The sequence below is a fragment of the Carex rostrata genome, chromosome 1, assembly GCF_964058835.1.
Source record: "Carex rostrata chromosome 1, lpCarRost1.2, whole genome shotgun sequence".
NCBI lineage: Eukaryota > Viridiplantae > Streptophyta > Magnoliopsida > Poales > Cyperaceae > Carex > Carex rostrata.
Genome location: NC_135918.1, coordinates 20,372,535 through 20,393,134, shown reverse-complemented (window position 1 = coordinate 20,393,134; position 20,600 = coordinate 20,372,535). Strand labels below are relative to the sequence as shown.

At 36.9% G+C, this 20,600-nt stretch overlaps 4 protein-coding genes across 7 annotated transcripts; 2 read left to right on the top strand and 2 right to left on the bottom strand.

Moving 5' to 3' along the window:
• Positions 1-3,359: 3,359 nt before the first annotated feature.
• LOC144563631 (ATP-citrate synthase alpha chain protein 3) lies at positions 3,360-7,065 on the bottom strand. The gene is made up of 11 exons (XM_078313116.1): positions 6,692-7,065; positions 6,283-6,459; positions 5,956-6,198; positions 5,809-5,860; positions 5,550-5,664; positions 5,009-5,090; positions 4,811-4,906; positions 4,413-4,514; positions 4,055-4,171; positions 3,791-3,907; positions 3,360-3,614 (listed from the first exon to the last, which is right to left on the bottom strand). Exons 1-11 carry the CDS (start codon positions 6,788-6,790, stop codon positions 3,543-3,545), a joined length of 1,272 nt encoding a protein of 423 aa, XP_078169242.1. The 5' UTR covers positions 6,791-7,065; the 3' UTR covers positions 3,360-3,542.
• Positions 7,066-8,116: 1,051 nt separating this feature from the next.
• GCR1 (G-protein-coupled receptor 1) lies at positions 8,117-10,909 on the bottom strand. The gene is made up of 9 exons (XM_078312931.1): positions 10,531-10,909; positions 10,398-10,429; positions 10,138-10,307; positions 9,672-9,766; positions 9,254-9,355; positions 9,108-9,164; positions 8,840-8,983; positions 8,610-8,680; positions 8,117-8,499 (listed from the first exon to the last, which is right to left on the bottom strand). Exons 1-9 carry the CDS (start codon positions 10,726-10,728, stop codon positions 8,394-8,396), a joined length of 975 nt encoding a protein of 324 aa, XP_078169057.1. The 5' UTR covers positions 10,729-10,909; the 3' UTR covers positions 8,117-8,393.
• A 786-nt stretch (positions 10,910-11,695) lies between these two features.
• LOC144545748 (potassium transporter 5-like) lies at positions 11,696-16,184 on the top strand. Of its 4 annotated transcripts, none has more exons than XM_078294393.1 (9): positions 11,696-11,943; positions 12,588-12,728; positions 12,890-13,041; positions 13,123-13,332; positions 13,613-13,663; positions 13,922-14,089; positions 14,810-14,925; positions 15,595-15,649; positions 15,758-16,184. In XM_078294393.1, the coding sequence occupies exons 4-9, from the start codon at positions 13,293-13,295 to the stop codon at positions 15,817-15,819; spliced, it is 492 nt and encodes a 163-aa protein (XP_078150519.1). In that variant the 5' UTR covers positions 11,696-11,943; positions 12,588-12,728; positions 12,890-13,041; positions 13,123-13,292; the 3' UTR covers positions 15,820-16,184. The 4 variants fall into 4 exon arrangements, with proteins under 4 accessions (XP_078150519.1, XP_078150460.1, XP_078150588.1 ...); XM_078294334.1 differs by having other exon boundaries at positions 12,890-13,061; positions 13,160-13,332; XM_078294462.1 differs by lacking the exon at positions 12,890-13,041 and having other exon boundaries at positions 13,160-13,332.
• Positions 16,185-18,079: 1,895 nt separating this feature from the next.
• Positions 18,080-20,486, top strand: LOC144574810 (protein argonaute 1A-like). The gene is made up of 4 exons (XM_078324918.1): positions 18,080-18,150; positions 18,718-19,364; positions 19,486-19,676; positions 20,324-20,486. Exons 2-4 carry the CDS (start codon positions 18,720-18,722, stop codon positions 20,484-20,486), a joined length of 999 nt encoding a protein of 332 aa, XP_078181044.1. The 5' UTR covers positions 18,080-18,150; positions 18,718-18,719.
• The last annotated feature ends 114 nt before the right edge of the window (positions 20,487-20,600 follow it).

Genomic DNA, 20,600 nt, shown 5'->3' with positions numbered 1-20,600 from the left:
AAATTGAATCCAATGGCTGTGAAATGTATCTTTGTTGGGTACTCAGGTACTCAAAAGGGGTCTATATGCTGGAGCCCTGTGGAGAAGAGGTTGTTTGTGAGTATGGATGTTATATTTCGCGAGCTCGAACCATACTATTCCTCAAAGGCGACATCACCCTTTGGAGACTCGCTCAATACAAGAGGTATGAGGCGAGAGGGGGAGAGTAGTAGTGATGGTGAGAGGAGGATGGTGAGTGGGGTGGTATTTCTTGCCCACTTGTGGATTCGGCTAGGGTTGAGCCGAAAAGAGAGAATTCGGCTGTAGTTGAGCCGGAACGAGAGGATTCGGCTGTGGTTGAGCCGGAAAAGGAGGACTCAGCTATGGTTGAGCCGAAAGTTGAGAGGAATGAGCCCGAAGGTGGTAGAAATCAGGCTGAGGGGGAGTTAAGATACCGTGAATGAGGAAGCCGTGCCTATAGTACCACCTGTGCCAAGTCCCTTGTCCCTGCCTCTTGAGACAGTTACACCATCCACCTAAAACTCAGAATACATAGGTGATATGATTCCTCTCTACTCCTCCCACTCCCATATCGGTAAGAAGGACTCCTCGTGAGAATGCGGGCATTCCTCCTGATCGATATGGTTTTCCGCATGAGATTGCCCAGTTTGTCTCTTACTCACACATATCACTGGTACATAAAGCGTTCATTACATCATTAGACACTGTCTCTGTCCCTAAGTGTTGGCAGGTTACTAAGGGAGATCTAAAATGAAAAACAACCATGCTAGAAGAGCTCGGTGCCCTCGAAAAGAACAAAACCTGGGAGCTTGTGTCACTACCACTATGCAAGAAGGCTGTTGGATGCAAGTGGGTCTTCACAGTGAAGTACAATCTAGAGGGTCTGGTTGAGCTCTACGAGGCTAGGTTGGTAGCGAAGGGCTACAGTCAGACCTATGACATTGATTATGATGAGACCTTTGCACCCGTAGAGAAGATGAGCACAATAAGGACATTGGTTTCCATGGCAGTGAATGTTGGATGGCAGTTACACCAACTCGATGTGAAGAATGCCTTTCTTCATGGTGATTTGTTGGAGGAGGTGTACATGGAGGTTCCACCAGGGTTTGGCACAAACCAGACAGTGGGTAAAGTGTGCAAGCTCAAGAAGCCGCTCTATGGGTTGAAGCAGTTCCCTCGAGCCTGGTTTGATAAGTTCAGGAAGGCTATGATAGGCCTGGGCTATAAGCAAATCAATGCTAACCACACGGTGTTTTCTCGACAACATAATGGTCACATTACTATACTGGCTATGTATGTCGATGATATGATAATTACCAGGGATGATGAGGGGGAAATTGCACAGTTGAAGGAAAAATTAGGGAATGAATTCGAGGTGAAGGATTTGTGACAGCTTAGATACTTCCTTGTGATTGAGGTAGCTCGCAGAGCAGAGGGGATGGTTCTATACCAAAGGAAGTATGTCCTAGATTTGCTCACAGAGACAGGCATGTTGGGGTGAAAGCCTACAGTTTCTCCAATTGATATAAAGGCCAAGATAAGTGCAGAGGTAGGAGAACAGGTTGATCATGGGAGATACCAGAGACTGGTAGGTAGATTGATCTATTTGACACATACACGTCCCGATATCTCATTTGTAGTAAGTGTGGTGAGCCGCTACATGCATGACCCTAGGAAGAGCCATATGGACGTAGTGTATCACATTCTGAGGTACCTGAAGAGTGCACTAGGGAAGGGCTTGATTTTCAGGCAGAATGGACACATGAACATTGATGGCTATTGTGACTCTGATTGGGCCAGTCAAGATGACAAGAGGTCCACAGCTGGCTACTGCATGTTTGTAGGGGGGCAACTTGGTATCTTGGAAGAACAAGAAGCAGCCGGTTGTTTCGAGATCAATGGCAAAAGCTGAGTACAGGGCTATGACATTAGGAGTTGCTGAGATGTTATAGCTGAAGATGTTATTGGAATAGCTCAAGGTGAATCACGGAGCTAAAATAAAGTTGTGGTGCGATAGCAAGTCAGCGATTAGCATTGCCAACAATCTTGTACAGCATAACAGAACCAAGCATGTGGAGATCGATAGGTTCTTCATAAAGGAAAAGCTAGAAAGTGGGCTATTGGAGCTGAGTCATGTAGCTACTGGAGATCAAGTAGCTGACTGCCTCACCAAAGGACTTAGCTCAATGGATCTAGTTAGGTTTTGTGACAAGATGGGCTTGATGAATATCTTTTACCCATCTTGAGGGAGAGTGTTGAGATTTATGTATTTTTATGCATTTTATAGAACTATAGGGTCTTTTTGATAAGATAGAAATTATAGAGAATTATAAGGTTATGAATAAAAAATGTAACACCTATAGGGATAATCCAGTACGGATCTAGAAACTCAGAATATTAGTTACTTTATGTGATTTCAATTCTAGAGACGGGATTGGGCCGATTTTTATTCAGATTGAAAAGTAATTAAAAGTGAAGAATCGATATTCGGTTATCTTAATTTGTAGGTAAAAACTAAAGCTAAAGAAAATGGGAGATGTGTCTTAAGACCCGAATAGAAGATTAAGATCTGGATAAAAGGAGACTGAGACTAAAGAAGATGATCTTAATCTGTGCTAAAGAATTGGTGTTCGATAAGATTAAGCAGCAAAAGAAGCTAAATGAAGAGAATTAAGTCTTAAAAAGGTATAATCTCCGAATAATTCTGAAATTAAATTTAAAGATTACTAGCACATTATTTCTAGTAAGTTTCTTATTTTTAACAACTTTAAATATATTTTTTCTATTTAATTATAGCGAGAATTTCTAGTGTGTCCATGTAAACTTATAAAATAGCTAATTTTTTCATGAAAATACCAAAATATTTAATATCCTCACTAAAACTTAATATTATTTTTTTATTCCTTTTTATTTATTTAACCTCTTATTTCTAGTATGACCATTGTTTTATTGGACCAGCAAACTAAGAAACGAAAAATTGACATGTTTTTTTCTTTACTCATTAAAAAAAAAAAAGATCACCATTTAGTTGCCAATAAAAACTGCCAACCATAGCGAATTTGACATCGTGGAACATCCGATTGTCACCATTTAGTTGCCAAAATAAAAATAAACTTTTTTTCCTCAAAACATAAACATTGCACAACATGGATCCAGCTTCTACTAAATAACAAATATAAATAGAACTGGTTGTCAGCTTGAATTGTTGGATTGTGCTGATAGCTTCCTTTCTATTTCTGTAACAAGAATTACTTGGGAGGCATGAAGGCTAAATTACTGTAACATTGCAATGAGGAAAAAGGAGGAATGGATTGTAAGATTCATGTCAGTCCTATAATCGTTACTTCTCAAGCATATCATTAAGGACAAAAACATATATATTCTATTCCACCAAGTAAAAAAATTAACAACAGATACTGGTATCTGCTTATGATCAATAAGGACAAACATATTTTTATTTTGATCACCCCACTCAACAAAAGAAGAAGAAAAAAAAAAAAGGTAACTTATTTAAGTAGAGGCTTGAGTAGAACAAAAGAAATTCAAGCAGAGGCCATGATACAGTCAATAGCTCGTTTGCATATTCCAGTCATGGTAGCCTCTGGTCCATACACCTACAATTCATAATCAATTCAATAATATACAATTAACCATAAACCCTAGAGACTAGAGCAACATGTAATATCTGGAATTAATTCGTCACATTTACAGATTGTTTAAAATAACAAAAACTTGATAAAATTGTTTGTTTAAAGTTTACATATTTATTATATAGAGAAACAGCAAATACCTCAATTGGAACACCTAATTCAGCACCAAGTGTACGCATCTTGGCAAGGCCAGTTTGATAGTTGGGACCCCCTCTTCTCACATATAAATGCATCCTTGCAGCTTTCAGCTTTGATTCCTTCGGTGCAACAAAAAAAATACAAAACAAATAGATGGCGTGAACAAAAAGAGCTTATTACCCATACAACAACAAAGTTGTTTTCTTTTCAGAAACAGGGAGTATTGGTCCCTACACAAATTAAAATGACTTAAAGCAAAACCATACCTTCTCTCTCAAGGCACGAATGATGCCATTGAAGGTCGCTGCTACATCAGTGAAATTAGCAATGCCACCTCCAATTAGTAGTGCTCTCTTCCTGCCATCAGGCTCAGCAGTAGCACACTACAAAATCATAAGAAATAAATAGTATCAACCAATAATAACAATTCTGGATAGCATCTAAAAGTTTGACATTGTATTTTGAAAGGAGATATCAGTCAAAATCCCAACAGCAATAGCAGGCGACAGTATAGTCTCTTACAGCACAAGGTCAAAACTACGCAACAAATATATAAGAGATTCCTCATTGAATTTGAGTATAAGTTTCTAGAATAATCTCATTTTAGCACTGAAAGAACCTTACATCAAGAACAACTCTGGCATACTGCAAAACCTCTTCCTCATTAGGGGCTCCACTGTATTCAGCATAGTTGCCAAGCTCTGATGCATACCCCAAATCTCCTACCTGAAATGTGTTCAATAACTATACATAAGATCACTCATACTTGATAAGTTTGTACATTTTAATAATCCCAGAGGACATGCCCAACACACAACAAGTCCTGTGCCAGGTAAAACCACAATAACCCCAATTGCTTTTCTAAAACATTTATTGAGTGAAAATATCTTATTTCATTTAGTTAATGCACTCCGCATCTAAGGGTTACACGTAAAGAACCAAAACAGCGGGTTACACGTAAAGAACCAAAACAGCCAAGGTGGTAAAAATAGCAGAAAAGAGACTAGGTTTTCATGTCTTACTGTATCAGCATAGATGACACTGGCACCGCCACCAGCAACCATGGTCCAAATGCGGCCTTTTGGGTTCAAAACTGTGAACTTCAAGGATGCACTAGTCTAAACAAAGAAAAGCAAAAGGATTCAATAATTATGGTAAAACGCTGCAGATCAAAAATTAAGTGATTGTATTTTCATTTATTAAAAAGCATAGTTAGGTACCTTCTCATCCAATCCATTGATGTAACTTTCTGCAGGGTTCAGCACTCTACCAAAAGGGAGAGGGAACTCTATGTCTCCCCACCTACACATGATATACACAAAGTTGTAAGAATACTACTAGTTTCTAGTAACAGAAGACTATAACTACAGATAGTGCATGGCTATCTTGACCATCAAATTATGTAACAGTACTCGCACCTGTGGTAGTCGTACCACCACTTTGTCAGTAATCTCAAACTAAACCCGAATTAATCTCAATTAACCCTTATTTTTTGCAAGTACAACTCAATTGTTAGCCCCAATTTTGTGACCAGTGAATGCACAGGAAGGAAAAAAAAAACACTAATAGGGACAATACAATTGAGGCTCAGGACTCAGTTGTGTGCTTAATCAGGGGCAATTAGGGGTCCAACTTCAATTTTGAAGAATTGGTAGCATTTAGTATGCAGCCACCTGGTCAGGTCTCAACTAAAAAACTTCTTGATAAGGCTATATCTTGTTACTTGTCAAGACAATGAAAACAAGTAATATGTATACATACTTTTTGAAGTTCTTGAAAGCAGCAGTGTCATCCAATTCTCCCCTCATATCAAGTGGGTAGGGTTCCCCATTTACCAGGGTGAACGGATTCATCTCAATGAAAGAGAAGTCCAAATCTATTTTTTTTTTTTTTTAAAGAAAAAAAGAAAAATAAGCACCTTGCCACATAATAAATAAGTATATGGTTCTTTTGACACATCATCAGTAGATATGTAAGCACAAGATTGATGTAAATGGATATAAGAAGATAAGCATCAGACCTTGGAAAACTGAGAAGGCGCCCTCGATGAAGTTGCCAATTTTGGCACGAACCTAGAGCCAAGCATGACAACAAAGCAAGTTATATATATTATAATTATATGAAGTGAAGCAATTTTGAAGAAGGTAAAAAATTTATAAAAAAAAACCTCGAGGGGGAGAGTGGCAATGAGGGGGGCACAGGTGTCAAGGGAAAGGGGCTTGTCAGAGGGGAGGAAGATGGTCTTGACCTTGTCCCAATTCTCCTCTATCTCCATGCCACCGCACTCAGAGAAGCTGATGCTGCACCCCAACCTCTCTGACACAATGTTCAGGTAGTATTCCTGGTCGTGCGGCATGAAAGGCTCCACTATGAACGTTGTTATGGGCGCCTTGCACCCTCCCATCTCCACCTGCAAAGGCCATGCAAGGCTTAGCATGCATTCATCCATGAAAATGAAAATGAAAATGAAAAGAGAAAAGGCAAATTAGATTACCTCGACACCAAGGCGCTTCTTGACAAACTCAACGACCTGAGCAAAATCCAAGTTGAGAGCAACTAGGCCGCTCTTGCCTCTCTTTCCAAAAAGCATGTCTGGTTTCACCACAAGCTTCATTGAGGACAACCATGGTTCCTGGTTCACCAATTCTGTGAAGTCCGTGGATTCTGTGATCTGTCCAAAAGCAATCATTTGATTTAATTTTCTAAGTTTTAAACACTGATAAGTAAAATGATAAATGAGAAATTCAGATTTGCATGTTGATCATTATACAAATCTGATAGCAGTAAAAAATAGTATTTGAGAAAGTTGATGGTCTAGAAAATCTGAATCCGGGATGGCAAGCAGAAATGAAATCTGAATTGTGATTGTGATTGAGATGAGAAGAGAAAAGTAGAAAGTAGACCTGAGCGGAGAGGAATTGAAGGTCGATGTTAGCGAGGCGTTTGAGATGCTCCTTGAGCAACCTCTTGGAATCGTACTCTCTGATCTTCTTCCTGGCCATTTTTTCTCTCTGGATTGATTGGGAATTTGGGAGGGAAGGTGAAGCTCTGCCGCTGCTTATATGAGATGAGATGAATTGAATTGCGACTTTGCGAGTGTGGGTGTGGGTGGTAGCTGGTTGGTTGCTGGTTCCACTCTACTTACTTTATTTATTTTATATTATTATAAAATTGAAATTAATTTATGAAAATGAAAATGATTGGAATACAACACGAACAAAGAGGAACTGAGAAGAAGAGAAGGGTGGGTAAGAATGGATTTGGGTGTTTATTACGGTGTGGCACCCGACAAAAGCAAGAGCCACCTACCCGGCTCCGGATCTCCTCAAGTAATCCAAATTTTGAATGTAGATCTAGACCGTTCGATAAGAATTCGGCGGATGGTCTGAGGTGGAATGAACGGTTTAGATCCAAAATCAAAATTTGAGTTACTTTAGGGAAACCGAATTGCACCTACCTACCCGTTCGGTTCTTCCTTTGCGGCTGCGCTCACCAAATTTAATTCAATTCAATTCAATTCAATTCAATTCCTTTTTTTTTTTTTTCTGTTTTGAAGACAGACCAAATTCAATTCTCATCTACGGATCTAGTACTGACTAAATCTAACATAGGATACATCGATGATTGATCCATGTTGATTCTAATAAAGCGCATTGATTCGTGCCAACTAGTTAGTTAAGATCAAGACTTTAATCATTCTTTTTTGGATTTCATGCATTTATTTTTGGCAACAGTGAGTCCGACCTAGAAAATATCGACCCACCATTTGATTGTCAGTGACAGTGTAATTTTATCGCACTGCGCACGCTACTAATCTATTTTTTAATCTATTGATTACAAAATTCTCGTTTTCAAAGTATATTCCTTTCTAGTGTAACAATAATTATTCAAAAATATAATAAAATTGAGAAAAACAAATATCTACTTCCAAGTACTATTCTTTTTTTCGCTTCACATCGTGACAACAGTTTTGTTGCATACCTAATTTTAATTTTTAAAATTTAAAAACAAATTGCAACCGTTCATTTTTTTATGTTGAATTCTTCATTTTGTGACGTTGAACGTACAAGATCAACGGCTTACTTTTGAAATTTGTAAAAATCAATTTAGATTATTAAATCAACTCAGTATTGTCCTTATGTGTCATCATCATTCACCAAATCTTACAAGTCAATTTAGAATTCAGAATTTATGAATAAAAGAAAATCAAATTCAAATTGTCAAACTTCTTTGTTTTGAAATGTAAAATAGCACACCCATTTTGTTAGTTCAACATGGAAATTGTCATCATCACCAACCCAAAAAAAAAATTACTCTAAATGCTCAAGTCAATAGATAAAATCCTCTATTTACTTTACACTAGCAATCACAAAATTAATATCAACAAAAGAATGTAATTCAAATCAAACCCTACAAAAAGAACAAAGAAAGAAAAAAAAAACTCATTACAAAATTACACTCTGGTCGATTTGTCAAAACTATGGGTCAGTATTTGTCAGTTTAAAATACTCCAGTCGTCCGCAAATATGCTATGCTGTTCTTCGAGTTTATCAACATACTCTTAAAAATGAAATAATGCTGTGTCAAGTGCATCGATAGAGAAATCTATTTCTGGCCTTCGACAATGAGAGAAACAAGTTCATTTTCGGGCTGTGTGTCTCTATGTCTAGAGAAAATCGGGAACACCCTTCTCACCCTCTCAGGTATCCACCTACCAAAATGTGACGCAATATACATTTAGAAACTTGAGTTAAAAACAAATCCGGAACAGGATGAAAAAATAACCTTTCTTTTATATTTTTTTTATGTTTGCTAACTTACAGTTCAATCCTTTCAGCAATAGCTCTGCGTACTGAAGAGTTGAGGCCATAAGCAATTGAATTAAATAAACCCTGAGCAGAAATGCAAATTGGTAAATATAGGTGCCAACATGATTAAATAATACTGCAGTAGTTATGGAATTTGTTTGGGATATTCAAATATGTGCCAAATCCAAAGTTAAACTTGACAAGCAAATTAAAATAAACCAAGAAAATAGAGGTAAAAATAACCATGAGTCCAGCAAAGCCAACATCAAGGAATGAAAGCCAAAGGATCTTTTGTCCTGGATAAATAAAATCGTAAAGTCGATTGATTGTAGCAAAGGCCCACGATCCAATTAGAATCAGAGGGTAGTAGCCCCACCGATTAAGAGCCTGGAAAACCAAAATTAACTTTGTTATTAAGTTTCAAAATTAAATTTCAATAGCAGTTGAAAATCCGGGTTTCTGTTTGGATCATGAAAGAATGAATTAAGAAACCTATATATAAGAATTAGACCTTCCTGTCAGCTCGCACGTCAGATTGGTTTGATCGATCGCCCATCACCACAGCCATCTGCAAAGTTTGTTTAGCATATAAGGATTCATATAAATGTCCCTTCCAGAGACGTATGATCGGTAAAATTAGTAGCAAAGCAAATTTACCCGAGTTGCATTGTTTAGCATACGGATTACTTGGTAATAAGTAAAGCCATTGTAGAGAATCGCACTCCATAGTGGACCATAAAATGTTATTAGATGGGCTACCTACAAATTAAGGGGAGGAAAAACATTACACCTCAGCATAAAAAAAGCAGCATTTATTTGTTTGGAGTTTGTTAAATTTGGGTTTTAAGAGAAATTATATTATGCTCTTGACAGAATTAACCCATTTTATTTGGACAAGAAAATTCCAACAAACAACTGCATCAAGACAAGCTATTTATTCAATGGCACAATTAAAACTAGCACTAATCACGAATTAAACATAATAGATTACTAGTATGAGAAACTACTCTACACCATCAATTGGTTATTGTTACACAATATCAAGTAGTTCAAATATAAAGGGGGAGAAGCATGCCTTGCCGGTGCTAGCTGGTTGAATCCAACAGCCGATACCTGGCTTACCATAGTCGCTTCCTATTGTTCGCAGTATGGACATAGCTAGTGATGTCCCTGAAAAAAAAAAAGAAATTAGAAACCTGTGTAGCAAACTATACTAGTATAAAATTTACAGTGTTGGTGTACCAATCAATACAAGTATCGTACATTTGTGTACCGATGCTGCCAGTATTACATCAATACAATACATATTAAGGGTGCGTTTGGGTGCCAAGAAATAGCAGGGTTAGTTGGGTTAGCAACTATTCCACGTTTAGGTGAAAAAGTAACTATTCTCAATACCTGGGTTAGCTCGCGTTAGTGTGCTATTCCACTAACCCAACAAAATTTTGTTGGGTTAGCGGCTATTCCAAATTTTGGGTTAGTACGCTATTCTCACTAACCTCACTCTCAATCTGAAGAAGAAAAAAAGATGATAGTCGTACCCCAGACATACAAGTGGAACATGGATCCAAATTCTTCGACATCAGTCTTGTGCTTTACAACAGTTCGATGTAAAGTGAAAGCAATCGTAGTTGTCCATAAGAAAGACGCCACACAGAAGAATTGTGCACTGTAGTCGTGCGCATGACAGAAAAACTCATTCGAGGGATCCCTAAAATTAAATTCAGCAATGAAATTAATTAATTCCCAAATAATAAGTGCATGCATGCATCAATCAAATAGAGTAAAGAAGCAAGCTTACCCTACTATACTAAAGAAGCTGCAAAGCATATCCTGCATTGATTCAAACAATTGATTTAAATTAGAAAAAAAAAAAAAGTATGAATGAGATCTGACTGGGAGGGAGCAATGGAAAGAGAGAAAGGGGAAATTACAGAGAGAGCAAGGAAGAAAACGAGCTTGAAAGAGAATTTATGAAGCTCCTTGAAGAGGATATAGCACAGCACAATAAACGCCGAGCCGCCGAAGGACAGCGCAGCAGCACCCGTCTGTACGGCGTTTAGCACGTGGCGATCTGCCGCCGTGAAACTAGCCAGCGTCACTCCGGTCGCTGTATCAATCGGCGGAACCATCGCTATGTAGATCTGCTCCAGCGCTGGAATTTCCAACGCGGGAGAGGAGAGAGAGGAGCAGTTAGCAGTACTTGTTAACACTACTTGCTTGATTAATTAGGTTTGGACGGAGACCAGAGCAGGCTTGTGTTGGAGGTAAGGATCTTAACAGAGATGTTTTCACTTCATGAAGCGCAGTAACTCTTTTGAATTTTGTTGAAGCTCAGTCCGTACGCTGCATTAAGTCAAAACTGTTCTGTTAAGATCCTTACCCCTGGTGTTGCTATGTGCTGGGTAAAGATTTTAACCGAGCAGTTTTAGCTTCATGCAGAGCACTGACTATAGAATCAAAAGAGCGCTGCATGAAGTCAAAACTCATCTGTTAAAATCTTCACTCCATGTGCTCGCGTCTGGAGAATAACAAGTCGTTTGGAGAAGACGCGAGCGAGTCCGGAAACTCTCAGGTAACTCAAATTTTGATTTTCTATTTGGACCGTCCGATCATAATTTGGACCAACCGACTCTGATGTAATGGACGGATATTCTTCAATATTCGTGAGAAAGCAGATCTGACGGGCCGAATCCAAAGTCAAAATTTGAGTTACCTAGGTAATTGGAATTCAGAAGAAGCAAAGGGATTTGGGCTTTGTGTGTTTGTCTGGTGTGGGCTTCTATGATATTTTCTTAGTTTTTAAGTTGTGTTATTTCAGTTAATTAATGGGCTTCAACATAATAGTTAGTATTGGACATCTTTCTTATGTATTAATTTTGGATAGATGGGTACTATTCATCCACAGTGAAAACTACAGTGCTAATCAATAGTGAGACTTAAAGCTGGGTCCCACTGTCAGGTCCAATTTTATTTTATCCTCCGTTTGGTTCTGGAAAGTTCACGCAAGAATTTTCTCTGTTCGTTTCTTCTCCCTTCTTAATTGACTTACAGCGGAGTCCCACTGTCAGCTCCAATCTATCTATCAGTGACATCTTCTTAGATTACTCTCAAAACTTCTCCGTTATTCTTTCCTCTTCGCTCCATTTCTCTCTCCTGCGTCTTTTCTTTTAAGCAGTACGCCATGCCTCTCCTTCAACCTCTCCTCTCTCGAACCTTCTTTCGTCTTCGGACCGCATCCCCTTCAATTTCAGGAGACTGCTCACGATTTTGCTCCCTTTTCTCTTCCAGCCGACTGCTCAGATGAGACGACTTGCGGTGAAGCTGTCCTTTCTGCGTCTCCAGAGGTTAGCTTCTTCCTTCTACTTTCCCTCTTCTTTTCTGCGCTAAGGTTGAGTCTTTTCGCCCGCAGACTGAGTTTTTGTGCGATTTGGATCGTTCACTGTGTTGTTCTTGCTTTCTCTCTTAGTCTCCCAGCGCATGCAGCAGATTTCTCTTTCTATTGATTAATTTTTCTACCAATTTTTTTTATCTGTTAACTTTCAAAATAAGAGTAAGGAAGCATGTCCTGTTGTGATTTGAATAGGGTAAGTTGATTGTTTGCAGGCGTTGTCTTGACTGAACAAATTTTCATTCTACAAATGCATATGTTTAAACATGCTATAATATGTACGTGGGTGCATGATCAAATAATCAGTACCTATATAATACTTTCTGGTTCTAATTTCTTCATTTTTGGCAAATACGAAATTAGCCCCACACAAAACTAATAATCCTCAATTGTCAACCGAGCCTCTGTAAGGGATAATTAATCATTGGAAATCCTCAATTAAGCCCCCGTTGAACTTACATCTATCCAGAACTTTGATTTCAGTCTTGATAAAACTAAGAGAAACACAATATTAGGTATGGTTCTCCTTTGATCAGGCTTCATGTTGCCTTACTCATCTCACGATCTGAAGAACTTTTTGTTTTATCTACTATCTTTCAGGACACAAAGGATCACTTCAAGGAAATGATGTTAATAGAAGAAACAATAGACACATTGTTAATATTGGAAATGGAATCTCAATCTGAACAAATCAATCTGTGAATGTCGTAAAGGAGCGCATGCTTTCAATTTTCAGATAAGGTATGCATAATCTGATTTTTTTTATGAAATTTCGGGTTTGATACAGCTCACACGTTTAGTTTCAGGATAAAAACTTCTTCAGCAATGGAGAGTTACAAAGATAAAACATATTCAATATACTTTATGTATGCGAGTGATGAATATCGTTGTCCTCCATGCAGGGTAAAACATGATGGGTCCAATCTACTGTCATAGTTGGCACCAGTATTGGTACCGGAAGTCATTAGGATACTCAGCATCTGAGTTCAGTGATGTGGTTTTTTAGAGGGGGTTTAAGGTCATCCAGCTGATTAAGACTCAAAGGACCCATGGTGTAATTATCATGCTATACCAGTAAATTGAACTCAAAGATGATACCCTCTTATTTAATATAGATTCTTGAATTCAAATACAGATAAAGTATACCAGGGCATTTTTTATATTGCATGAAGGTACAGTCAGATTTCATGTCTATTATGGTCCGTGTTGGAAGTGCTTGGCAAGCTCACCAGTCCATAGTACTCTTTTGAATGTCCCAAGCTCAATGTCAGCTCCGATCAAAAGTTGGCCCTTCTTGGCACTTGCATGCTTATAAGCAATGGAATTTTTACCCTCTACATCTCAGGTTAAAATTTCTATGACAAGTTCCATGTTCTGGTTCTTTTTTTTGTGATGTTGGATTGGCACAGAAGAGAGGGTGGGACATTCAACTTTGACCGCAATTTACTAAGGTTTCCTTGGTAGAAGCACACTAATCTTAATGAAAAAATATTTATTGCCTCCACGGCCTTTTTTTATGCAAGTTTGCAATTAATATTATTAAGGCTTTATCTAATTAATGTATCATTCATGAACAATTTGGCAAAGAAAACTTTGTTTTAACATTTTACCTGGTTATTATGCAGTTCTATCAACAATATATCGTGGGAAGAAAAATGATGCTAGACTAAGCGAAGGTATGTGTAAATCCATTTTTTCAGAAAAAAGTATTTGTTTATCTTAATCTCCATTCCCATAGTTATGAATTGTGTATTTCAAAAAAAGATACGCACTTGAACTAAAATTTCAACTAATCTATCATGTTACAAGAATAAATTGTTTGCCAGTTTGTTTTTTATCAGATGAAATAGCAATGATATCGACCACAATTTTGATGGTTTTCTTTTCGATACAAAGATTTGGTACTGACAAATTTGCATATACATTTGTACCAGCTATACTTGTCTGGTACAACTTTATTGGGATCATTGACAGATCCTACCTGCTCCAACACGACTCCATTGTGCTCAAGGCTTTCAATCCACTATACATTGTCTCTGGCTTCAATAATAACCTTAAAAAAGCTGGGATTTCTCTTGGAGGTGTTGTTCTTTGCAAGACTGGTATGCTTTTTCTTTCTACAACTGTAGGTGCCTTATGCTTTTGTATTTCTTAAAAAGAAAAAAAAAAGAAAAACATTCTTTAGGTACCATATCAGTCTGGTGAGAGTACAACTATTGAACACCAGAAAGTGAAACAAAACTGTTAATATTCAGTTGCTCCTCAAGGAGCAAGGGTAGAGAGGTCCGAAAAGTATTCAAAAAGTGCCTCAAGGAGTCTGTTTCTTAAGGCGAGAAAACATGTGCCTTAAGAAAATTGCTAAGGAGACCTTAAGGAGTCAAGTTAATCTTGGCTAAGGAAGATCTGTTCGAGAGGATTAAGCTATATTAAGCACTAAAGGACCTAGGATTTTCATCAGGGGGGAGGGCAAAAAAATATCGAATTGAGTTTAAACAGCTTATCGGATTTAAACCTATTAACTAATTCGGTACTCGATAAAAAAAAAATGTTTTGACTTATATTTGTCAATGCTCTGACTTATAATTTCTTATCCTTTAACTTATAATTCTAATTGTCAATCATAATTCAAGAAATTTATTTTGATTTTACACTAAATTTAACCCGAATTACAAATCAAACATCCAAAGGGGGCAAAAAAATTTCAAGGAGGGGCAAAGTCGACCGGTATCAATAGATTACCACTAAAACTCGAAATCATATGGACAACTTTGCTAATTGAGACTAATCAAGTGACTTTAATGTTAAAAATAATTTTGATTCAGGCCCTTTACTTTGTGTAAACTTTCGAAAGCAGCTATTGGACTACTATGCGAATAACAAAAATCACAGTGACGGAGAAGAAAATCTCCTCAAATGCTTGGCTGATCTCTTTTTTCAGGTATAGATGTTATGGTTTTTTATATGTATTATGATCTATAATACCTTCTAATTTTGAAATCAAACTAGGATTGAATACTCAGACTATATTAGTTTATTGTAATTTTTATACAAGCTCTCACTACTTAGGTATTTCCTATATCATAGCACCTTCTGTCAATGTTCATATAGCATTATTTACAAAAATGATTTTGCGAAGTTAAATACTAGCATGGTAATAGCTTGGTTTTATTTAATCTCCTTTCATATACTGAAATTGAAACAAGATAAAAAATAAACGGTATGAGCTAATTATTACTGGTGAGGGAGTTTATTTTGTTTTCAAGTTCTTTTTTTTTATGGGATATCATACTTCAATTTTTTTTTATATTTTAGATGTCATCTTAAAATTTGTCAATATTATATGAACTTCTATAACAAACAGCAACTCCATTCTGAGATACCTAAAAATAATGTCAAATTGTTAGATTATTAATGTGAGAAATGTTCAATCCATTAAGCATTTGCAATTTTGAAAAATCATCTCTATTCATATTCCTACTAAGCTCATATCAAACTGAAATAAATTGGAGTGTTAGTTCTATGAACTTAGTCATGAATAGTGTTGTTAACTTAATATGAAAAAATATTGAATTTAGCTTTGCAAATAATGTTGATTTGATAATGATAGTCGAGATCTGCAAACAACAAACAACATAAAAGAGTTGGCTGCCAAACGAACAATGGTAATATTAGTCAACTTGCTTAAACGTTCCACCTAATGGCCTAATGATTGGTGCCAATGGCAAATTTCAGAATTTTGTAACTAATTTCTTGATAATCTGCTTATGCAGATAAACTCTTCAATGAAAAAGACAGGTCAGGTGTAATTGCTCCAAAAAAGGTTTGTTCATAGAGTGAAGCCAAATGAGTACTTTCATGGCTACATGTACCAGAGCCTGAATCCAATTGGCTACTATTATTGGTTGAGATGCTTTGCGGTGAATTTTGGTTTTAATTTGGTTATGTTTATTTCAGAAATAATATTAAGCTGGACTGCAAATGATATAGCCTATTCTGGATGCTGGATTTTGTCATAGTAGATCTTTAAAATCATGTGTTAAATGGATTGGGTTGGGTGATGGCCTCTTTGTTGGCATAAAACAGTTAGAAGAATCTCTTTTTGCATTCAATTACAACTATACTATACAATTTACGTTATATCCTTAACTTCTTAATTTCCGTTGTACAAAAGTTGTATTTATACATTTACTATACATTTTTCTCTCAGCCTCAAAAAGTAATTGCCGAAGCAACGCGAGCCCTTCGTCTAGTTTTTATTAATATCCAACTTAAATTATAAATTATCAAATTTATTTAGGTTTTCAAATTTGTGTTCATATATTTATTCGGGTTTTCAAATGATCAGAAGAAGCTTTGGGATGGTTTTTGCTGCTACGAACTCCCTTGGGATTTTGAAAATATATTTTCCTTAAATATAAATAGATTAGTGTTATGAGTGAAGCTCCGGTACTATCTACTATGTATGGATCAATATCTTATTTTCATTTGAGAAAATGACAAAAATGATTCTCAGTTTCTAATTTTTACATGCTTTAACCGTTGGTTAATTTTGTATGACTTTGACTGTTAGCATTAGAGGGATTTTTAGGGGACCAATTAACGGGGCATAAAATAGTAATAATTGCTATTGGGTTTACCACTAACCTGGGAGTATTCTTTCTGATTATAACTAACTGTTTACTGTGTAGTTTTTTGTCTGTATGTCCGGTTCGTTGGACTCCAGAAAATTAATTAGAAGCATGCAGAATTCATATTTTATGTTAAAATAAAAGGGATCGACTAACAATCCCCTTAATTCAGTTCCCTATCTGTCCTCCGCACTAAAAGACAAAAAAAATAGTTAAAACGTGCTAACTATCACCAAAGAGCAAGATTAATGTTATTTTATTAATAGTCAAAACGTATAGTATTCATACCTACAAATTTATACTATTTATACTTATTATCAAAATCATTCATTATATGTAAACACAGCTGGAGGGGACCAGTAACGACCAGGAGGACCGCTGACGTCTTGTGACAGCCTGGATTGGGGACTGCAATCGTCTGAAAGCGACATTTGCCAAGATTGGGGACCACTACAGCGAATCTATATATTATTCATATATAAATAAAGAAGTATTCATATCTAAACAAATGAAGTATTCATATTGACGATTACGAAGTATTCATACATGTTTGAAATAATTTATACAATTCAAAATTAAAAGTCAGATTCATTTCTCTCACCCCACCTCTTCCAAGAAGTATTCATACTGACAATTACGAAGTATTCATACATGTTCGAAATAATTTATATAATTCAAAATTCATTGTCAAATTCATCTCTCTCACCCACCTCTTCCAAGAAGTATTCATATCTAACATGAAGTATGCATATCTAACAAATGAAGTATTCATATCTAACTAATAAAGTATTCATATGTTGCACTGTGACAACTTTCGCTGGACTAGCATGGACCCCCTCCAATGGTGCACCACGCTCTCCCCGCCGAATCTTGACGGTGCACCATGCTCTTCTCGTCGGATCTCGACGGTGCACCACGCTCTTCTCGTCGGATCTCGACGGTGCACCACGCTCTCCTCGCCGGATCTCGACGGTGCACCACGCTCGCCTCACCGGATCTTGACCGCCATCACAACTGTCGACGTGGGTAGATGGTGGCGAGCAGTAGAGGAGAAGAACAGGGTGAGTTTTGAGTTATGTTGAATTTTTTTTTTTTCTAAGAGAAGATTGAAAAAGATGGGTTTTGATCACGTAAGGGAACAAAAAGGGAATGTTGTTAGAGAGACAGATAGAGAACAGATTCAAGGAGAACAACATCTTTACTCAAAATAAAATATTACAGCACCGACTTTGAAGAAAAAAACCCAATAAGAATTTGGAAGAGCTAGGCCCAACTATGAAACTCTAGAATCTTCTAACTTAGTGCGGTTATAACAGAACATATATAGTACAGTTGGAATCTCCTTTCTAATGGTCTTTTACATTCACAAGTCAAGTCTCTTTAGATTTAATTGTATACAAAGTATAGTCTAGAAAAGTCCTAACCGACTTGCGGAGTAATATAAATACATGGTAGTGAGAGCATCAGAAATACATCGAGTTGGTGGGCTTGAAGAATTAATTAAAGTAGACTTAATTAATTTCGCTGCAATTAAGGTATATATTATGTTACTTTCTATTTATTGATTTCAATCAACCAACAAATTCTGAGATAGATGGATGCTATTTTCTTAACTAAAATACCAAATCCGGAATTAATTAAGAACTCTGATTCCCAACGGAGAAAGTTCGAAAAAATATCAAATTAATTTTCTGCCTTCGTTTGTCAAAATAATTAATAGACCACAAGTACTGTACATCCACTACTTAATGGAAATCAGAAGAAATTATTAAGGAAAATTATTGGTTCATATCAAATTCATTGATCCATCTCTCTCCAATTAGAGATCATCTGGTTATACTATGTTATATTTTCCAAGACTAGATATTTAATTCCATATATATTTGTGTTTCAAACATGAATTTTGTTTGACAAGATTCTATAATAATACAAAAACTTAAAATCTTACAGTGATTTTGTTTTTAAAAAAATGGTAATTTTCTTTTTCTGTTTGTTATCACTCTATATACCTCGTAATTGAAAAGATCAAAACACCACCACTGATTGAAAATCTAATATATCTCGCATAAATTTATTGTTAATTCTCTCTTATATTTGATCAGCCATGTCGAGTTATCAAAGTGGTCGTGGTGCACAAGGCCGTGGTTACCAAGGTGGACATGGTGGCCGAGGCCGTGGTGGTGGTGGTGGTGGTGGTCCCCACCATGGTGGCAGTCAATATGACAATACAGAGAACCCAGCTCATCGCCAACACCCCGAGGCTAGAGGTCGAGGTAGGGGGCAATACCCGGGCCCGAATTCACGACCACAATACTTGGAACCAAGGGGTCAACCGGGCAATTACATGGGTCCTACCCCAAGAGGACCCAGTCATCAGAAAGAGTATGCTCCACCTCAGAAAGTAAAGGCCCCACATGCAGAGTATCCTGCTCCAGCACAGCAGCAGCAAACACACGGGCCGTATTATTGCACTGTACCTGATCTGCACCAAGCGAATCAACCAAGGCAACCGGCAGTAATACCTCAAGTCATTCCAGAAGCAACTGGTGGTGGGGTAGTACAGGAACCTGCCGATGCAGATCGGCTGGAGGAACAAATGTCAGAGCTGGCAATACAGCCGGGAACACCATCATCATTGAAGTTCCCACGCAAGCCGGGAAAGGGGACCTGCGGAGAGAAGACACCCGTCAGAGTCAATCATTTTCTAGTGCAACTGACTAAAAAGGAGTTGCAATTGCACCACTATGATGTACGCTAGTTTTAAAAAAAATTTAAAAAAAAAAATTATTGTTCCTTTTGTTATTGAAATGTTTTAATTTTTTGATGAAAATATATTCTTTGTGGTGATAAATCTTAATTAATTTTATCAGGTCAAAATAACACCTATTGTGACATCATGTAACCGTAGTGTGATGCAAGCCCTAGTGAGAAAGTACCGACACTCACACTTAAATGGACGGTGGCCGGTGTATGATGGCAGATCGAATCTCTTCACTGCGGCTCCACTCCCCTTTGTGTCTCAAAGTTTTACAGTCACTCTCCCTGATGAAAACAGGCACCGGTAATATAATACCAACTGCAAAATCAGTGTCATTTAAGCCTATATAACACCAACTCCAAAATCTATCAAATCGACTTCAAATGGTGAATCCAAACCGTTCAAACCGATTTACTTTATTAGTTGTGCGTTTATATGCAAATTTATTAATTTTCGAATTTATTTAGTATCAAGTCAAGCGGTCAAATGAGTAAGTTTTTAAGTTAATTTTAATACATTCATTTTTAAACATTTGTAATGCTTGATTTGATACTAAAATAACTTGAAAATATAAAAAAATTACATGTCAACGCATCACTCATAAAGCAAATTAGTTTGAATGGTTTGAATTAATTGTTTGAAGCCTATTTAATTAATTTTGAAATTAGTGTCATATGACATCAATGTTATACTAGCCGGACTCAATAATATATGTATCTTTAGTAATTATACTGTGGGCCTGTTCATTTCATTGTTCATTCTTTTTACCAAATTGTTGTATCATTTTTAAGTACAGAGAGTTGAACTTGAACCCCTGATTTGTATTGACTTGACAATCTCTCCATATATTGCTCTCGTGAAATTACAAGTCAAAATGGGTTTAGGGAACATTATCTATACATGAATTATGCACTAAAATTATATGCATCTGTTTTGATCCTGTACTACAGAGAGGGGAGGGATTTTAAAGTGGAGATATCTCTTGTTAGTTGCCTGAATATGAGAGATCTAGAGATGTTTCTGGCAGGATTGCAGCCTAATGCTCCCCTGGATGTAATTCAAGCTCTTGAAATTGTGCTTCGTGAGTGCCTATTGAACAGGCAAGAAACTTAACTATATGTAGTAGAAATATATATAATATCATGCCCTTGCAATTTGAGAACTACTCAGCATTCTCGTATCCTTCTTAAAATTGAATAAATTGACATATATGACCTTCACTTTCCT